A 7,094-nucleotide genomic window follows, 5' to 3' on the forward strand; every position below is an offset into this window, starting at 1 on the left:
ACGCAAAGTATGATAAAGCACCATTTTATATGTTATTTTTTCCGAAAAAAATAAATAAATTATATAAGAATATCATAAAGTAATTATTAGGGAAACTTACATAAATATACTATAATAAAAAAATATTTATCATTTATAGCAATAATATTTTTTTTCACTTGATCACTTTTAATTCAATTATAATACATGTTTAATACATATTACAAAGAACAATTTATTATTCACATTTAATACAAATTTTAATGATGAATAATACATTTATCGCACATTTTAATACTCTTATAATATAATGTGACAATCTTTTACCAAACAAACATGATATATTTCAAAAAACAATTAAAATTCATATATATTGCACACATAATTCACTTTTAATACATATTATAAATTTAACAGAGCATTGATATAAATGGTAATAGGCAAAAAGTATTGCTAAAATCAGTAATTATTTTTTTATAATGTATTAATTTATGTAATTTTTTCTAATTATTATGTCCAAATTGTTAACCCAAAATTTAAAACATTAAAAATGTCAAATAGATCTTGCAAACTGACAAAATCTCAAGAAAAACCCCATAAAACTCAAAATATAAAATCTTGTTTCTCTGCTATCTAAAACATTATCATTTTATCAATTCATCATTGTGGCAGCAGCCATGGCCGCCCACTCAATCTTCACCACAACCAGCACTACCAATTCTTTCTTATACCCAGTTTCTTCTTCTTCTTCTTCCCCTAACATTAACTCTTCTTTCCATGGTGTTTCACTTAATGTTAAGTCAAAATTTGGCCAATCTTTGACCCTTTATGCTGTCACTACCCCTAAACCCCTTACTGTTTTTGCTGCTACTAAGAAAGCTGTTGCTGTCCTTAAGGGCAACTCTAATGTTGAGGGGGTTGTCACTCTATCTCAAGATAATGATGGTTGTTTATACTTTCTTTTTTTATGCTTTAATTTGCTGTTTTTTGGGTTATATATGTGGATTAAAGATGTAATCTTTATTACTAATGGTTCATACCCTATTATCTGAATCTTTATCTGTTTGAATTTCCACCATTTTGTGATCTAGTTTGTTGTTGTTTTTGTCATATTTGTGGATTGTGACTTAAAGATGTAATCTTTATTACTAATGGTTCATACCCTTTTATCTGAATCTTTATCTGTTTGCATTTCCACCCTTTTGTGTTCTACTTTGCTGTTTTTCTTGTCATATTTGTGGATTCTGACTTAAAGATGTAATCTTTATTGCTAATGGCTTCAGACCCTTTTATTTGAATCTTTATCTGTTTGCATTTCCACCCTTTTGTGTTCTGCTTTGCTGTTTTTCTCGTCGTATTTGTGGATTGTGACTTAAAGATGTAATCTTTATTGCTAATGGCTTCATACCCTTTTGTTTGAATTTCCACCCTATTGTGCTTTATTTTTCTTACTGATTTTTGTTATGCTTTTACTTGAGACGAGGGTCTATTCAAAATAGCCTCTCTGCCTTAACAAGGTATGGGTAAGGTTTGCGTACACACTATCATCCCCAGACCTCACTTGTGGGATTATGCTGGGTTGTTTATTGTTGTTGGATTGTGAACTAAAGATGCAATCTTTATTACTTATGTTTCATACCTTTGATCTGAATCTTTATCTGTTTATTTTCCACCCTTTTGTTTTTAGTTATTTTATATTCGTGGATTGTGACCTTAAGAAGTAATCTTTATTACAAATGTTTCATACCCTTTTATCTGAATCTTTATCTGTTTAGTTGTCCATCCTTTATACTCTATTTTTCTCTTCTGTCGTCACATTTGTGATTGTGAACTAAAGATGTAACCCTTTCTAAATATAGTTCATACCCTTTTATCTGAATCTCTATCTGTTTGCATTTCCACCATTTATGCTCTAATTTGCTCTTCAGTATCACATTTGTGATTGCTATCTAAAGATGTAAGTCTTTCTGAGTATAATTTGTAATGTTATTATCACCTAAGATGTAATCTTTATTAAGAACTTTCGTACCCTTTTATCTGAATCTTTATCTGTTTGCATTTCCAACCCTTATGCACTAATTTGCTTTTCTTTTGTCACATTGATGGATTTTGACCTAAAGATCTGAGCTTTTCTAAGAGTATTTTCATAGCCATTTATCCAAATCTTTATCTGTTACTTCTGTCACTACTCATAATGTCCTTATTTGGTTTTGTATAACAATATTTTTTGTTTGTGACCTAAAGATGTAAGCTTTTATAGGAATATTTCAGACCCTTTTGTATTGAGTATTTTTTTTTCTTCTTTGTATAGGTCCAACTACGGTTAATGTTCGTATAACTGGACTTGCTCCTGGACTTCACGGGTTTCATTTAGTAAGTTATGGTTGCTACTATTTGAATTATACTGCTTCTTGTATGTACTTGTCCTTGTGGCAATTATTGGTGAATTTTGGTTAATGTTATGCTTTGGCTTGTGTTGTAGCATGAATATGGTGACACTACAAACGGGTGTATGTCTACAGGTTAGCTTCTGATTTAGTTTGAACTTTGAGTTAATCGAAATGTTGGTGAATTGGAACTCCTCTTGTAATTTACTAAAACAAAAAATGGGAACTCTTCTAGTAGCTAGTTGGAAATGATGTCTTTAGTTCTAGTTTCGCTGGTACTAGTTTGAAATTTGTTCCCTTTTGCTTACTGCAGGAGCCCATTTTAATCCGAATAAATTGACACATGGAGCTCCTGGAGATGAAATCCGTCATGCGGGTGACCTGGGAAACATAGTGGCCAATGCCGATGGTAAAGTACATCTTTTCTATTCTTTCATAGCGCTTTGATTCTGTATTTGTTTGTTAAGATGGATGATGACTTTCTGGATTCTTGATTGCGCTTACTGTATGCAGGCGTGGCTGAAGTGACACTTGTAGATAATCAGGTTGTTACATTCACCTTGTCTGGTCATCGTCATTCGATCTCACTTTATGTGCTCTATGTATTGTTATAGTTTTAGGATAATTTACTGACTCTAACTTTTGTGCACCAATTAGATACCATTGACCGGTCCAAACTCAGTTGTTGGAAGAGCACTTGTAGTTCATGAGCTTGAGGATGACCTCGGAAAGGGTAAGGTTCTACATTTTGTATTTGATCCATTTTAATCTGTAAATTTGAAAAGGTTATTTCTGCGAGTGTATCAAATTTTATTTGGTGCATGCTATACTACCTTTACATTTTTTTGGAGGTCTCTATGGTGCCTTCATCTAATCCTCATTTGGTGTTCTCTCTGTAGGTGGCCATGAACTCAGCCTTACCACTGGCAATGCTGGTGGACGATTGGCATGCGGTAAGAAGAAACCTCTTTTCTCCCCCTTTCTGTGCTGCTGCTCTCTCTTCCTTCATGTATAATTACTAGTCTGATGTTATTCCTGCTAAATGAAAACAACAATAACATACTCGGTGTAGAGTGTAGTCCCACAAAGTGAGGTTTGGGGAGCGTGTACGGAGACCCTATCTCTATCCGTACCTTATAGGTAGAGAAGCTTTCTGGTAGACCCTCGTCTCAAGGAAAACCAGTCCAATGCAGTTCAGGAAAAGAAGTAACAGAATTACAAGAAACATCAGATAATAATACAACAGAAACTACAACGAAACAATTCTATCATCGAGGTACAAGGAATCAACAAATAGTAACAGAAATCTAAGGACAAGAAAATAGGGGAGTAATACTACAGTTACTAATATGAACGGACTGCAAGACACCACACTGCTATCTACTAACCTATGAAATAAAAAGGCAAAGCTTAAATTAGTAGAACTTAGCCTCGTATCGTTTTAACCCCTAGTTGCATAGTGTTTATACTGGTCAAAGATAATCTTAAGAGCTCGTTTTGCAAGTCTAGAACTTTATTGGGCTAGGAAATGAATGTTCATTTTGCAAAAAGAAAAGGAGATAAGACAACCAAAAGTAAAATGGTCCTCATTTTCATTGAATATGTGGTGCATTTTGTTTGGTTAATGTCCTTCTGTATATATCTAGTTTGCTTCTCTCTCCTTTTTTAGTTTAGCAGCACTTATACAATTATAACGTGTATATATACATTTATACACAACAATAACAAACCAAGTGCAATCCCACAAAGTGGTGGGGTCTAGGGAGGGTAGTATGTACACAGACATTACTCCTTTCTTGGGAGGTAGAGATATTGTTTCCAATAGACCTTCAGCTCAAGAAAATAACATGGGTGAAGAAACCAGGGCAAAATACTAAGCTAGCGTTTGGCCATAGATTTCCAAATATTTTTGGCAAATATTATTTGAGTGAAAATTTGGTGAAATTTTACCATGTGTTTGGCCATAGGATTTGGAAATTATGTTTCACCTTTTTAGAAAAATATGATTTATGTCCATAAGTTTTAAAAACTATCAAAACTAACTATAGGTTTGTATTACAAGTCAATTGGATGTTCGTTACAACAATAACAAATAGTGTCCATGACACTAGAGCAATGTGATAATTTGGAGTGAGTGCAACAAACATCATTCCATACATCGTGAAGTATACAAAGCACGTGACTTTGTTACCTTGAGCCAATTTTTCATCATTTTCATCAACAATCAAATCATTATTTAATATTCAGTAAATATTTCATCACTATTTTGGTGTTCCACGTAAAAAATTATGTAATACAACGCAAGCAACTACTATAGAGGGTGTTTTTGTAAAAGATAAAAGTTTGAGGTAAAAATTTAATTTTCAAAAGATCCCAAATAATGAGATTTGGCCCAAATATTAGAAAAAACTTGTATTTGAAAATTTGGGATATTTGCCAAAAATATTTGCCAAATAATGGCAAATTGTATGGACAAACATTATTTGCCAATTTTTTTCCAAATATAATTTGGGAAATCTTATGGCCAAACGGGCCATAAGGTATGCCAAGCATTCTGGAAAAGGACAGTAACTACACTATGTAATACTATAATCGAAGTACAAGGGATAATAATTAATAACAGAAATCGAAGAAACAAGAAACTACTTGAGTAATACTATGATACTAGTAAGCAAGGATAAACGAGACAACACTCTTCTACGTACTAACCTTCTACCTTAATTTGTGTCCTCCATAATCTCCTATCTAAGGTCATGTCCTCGGCAAGCTGAAGTTGCACATGAATTGTTAAAATATTATGAATATTTAATAAATGAACTCCAACAGTGTCGTTAACATTTGCACTTCCCTGGAGGGGGTCAATGAGCAATCAATAAGGCTCATGGCTTACGCTGGTGATTTCCAATGCACTTTGGAACGGTGCCAACTTAAGGTCGGCCCAAGTCAGTTTAGAAAAAAACATTTGCACTTCCCTGTGGAACCAATTCAATCCTTGTCCTTATCTTCCCTCGCGATACACAAACAAAAAAACATCTTCGTTTTATGTAATTGTAGTTTTGTGGAGAGTATTCTTCATTTCTATTTAATGAGGTCAGAATCAGAATATACCTGTTTTTATGAAGAAGCTACTACTTCTAGGCCTCTTTATCTTGCAACTTGTCTTCAATATTTTATTTTTATTTGTATATATGTGTGTATACGCTTGTGCATGTGTCTGTGTGAATGAACTTCGGGTCTTGGCACCCAAAAAATATCAGCCAATAAAACAAGTTGGGGATGCAGCTCGTAAAAGTTATTTCAGGAAACTAACATAAGGTGGAATAGAACTCTAGAAGGAAAACGAAACTTCCGAAGAAGGAAACTATGACTAATTAGACATTTTGGTGACCAAATGATAACAACACTGAATGTGAGATACAGTATAGAAGTACAATTCTGCAAACTAGAAGCGAAATGTTGTGCACCCTATATTAGATCATGCACATTGTGAGGCTAACTACAGTAAACCGGGACTTCACAATTCATGTTTCAATCTCCAGAGAGTGTGTGTATACAATTTTGGAAGAGCATCTTCATTGCCCCATATGTGAGGTTTAACAAAATTCATTGCCCCATATATTCGTCTAGCTCTTGTGCTACTAGTGAAGGTTCAATATTCATGTGCCATTCATATGAGGTTTAGCAAAAGCACTCAAAAGAGAGACCTTTTCTAGAAAAGAGTGACGTTTTTGAAGCTAGCTCCAACTCCAACATTCTACACCATCCACCAGGTGCCAGCTCCTGAAAACATCCCTGTCTTTTCTCGCTGAGTAGTTCATCTCCATGCCCCCTCTCCATTACCCGAGACAGATTTATTTAGGGTTTACTTGTTATTGGTCTAGGAATATACTTTTGAACGACATTGCTTTCGGTATATAGTTTGTCTGACTTTGATATGTCGAGAGGAAGACTCGATTACAAGTTCATTAGTAGAAGTATCATATATAGCTATGTGACTACTCCACTTTGACTTGTAGTTTCGTTCAAGTTGAGATCTTTCCTCTACTTTTGATTTCTTAAATGCTAGACATGTTTCTCTTTATACTTTCAGATGAGAGGCTTCTCGTGTACCTCTCTTTTCCTTGGTCGGATTTCTTACATGCTGTTTACAAAACTACCTTTTCACTTATGTTCATCGCGAAATTTTCCTATGCAGGTGTGGTTGGTTTGACTCCAATATGAAGTAAATGCAGCAGCAACAACAGCTCTTTTGTCGGAACTATAATGAGTGAACGTATTTACCCTCCTCTCCGGGTTGCCAATAAACCTCTACATGAATGTGTAGTGAGAAATTCTTTGATGAACTAAATTTGAACTTGTATGTACACTTGCCAAATGTAGTGCAACACTTTTTTGCTTCAAAACTGTAATTGGAGTTGGCTATTTACCATCCTTGTGTTTTGGCTATCTAAAGTTACACTCAATTAACTAAGTGTTGTCTTGGATTTTGCACTCCTGTCATGTATAGTTTCCCTCGAGATGAGGGTCTATCAGAAACAACAATCTGTCGTTGATTAAGATAAGATTCAGTTTATCACTTCTCTTGAGTTTGAGAGTTTCTCAAAAATAATTATGCTACTCTGTAAAGATAGGGGTAAGGTCTGTCTATATTTCATCTTACACGGATCATTCGAGTTTGGTTATTGTTCGTTTACGTCTTCAATATATAGTCATGAGCTAACCAATGTT

General features: G+C 34.1%; 1 protein-coding gene across 1 annotated transcript; it reads left to right on the forward strand.

Annotated features, from left to right (window-relative positions):
- The first annotated feature begins 568 nt into the window (after window positions 1-568).
- On the forward strand, window positions 569-6,852 carry LOC107004942 (superoxide dismutase [Cu-Zn], chloroplastic). The gene is made up of 8 exons (XM_015203369.1): window positions 569-924; window positions 2,291-2,352; window positions 2,462-2,501; window positions 2,680-2,775; window positions 2,880-2,911; window positions 3,024-3,099; window positions 3,266-3,319; window positions 6,562-6,852. Exons 1-8 carry the CDS (start codon window positions 657-659, stop codon window positions 6,585-6,587), a joined length of 654 nt encoding a protein of 217 aa, XP_015058855.1. The 5' UTR covers window positions 569-656; the 3' UTR covers window positions 6,588-6,852.
- Window positions 6,853-7,094: the final 242 nt, after the last annotated feature.

This window comes from Solanum pennellii, chromosome 11, assembly GCF_001406875.1.
Source record: "Solanum pennellii chromosome 11, SPENNV200".
Classification (NCBI taxonomy): Eukaryota; Viridiplantae; Streptophyta; class Magnoliopsida; order Solanales; family Solanaceae; genus Solanum; species Solanum pennellii.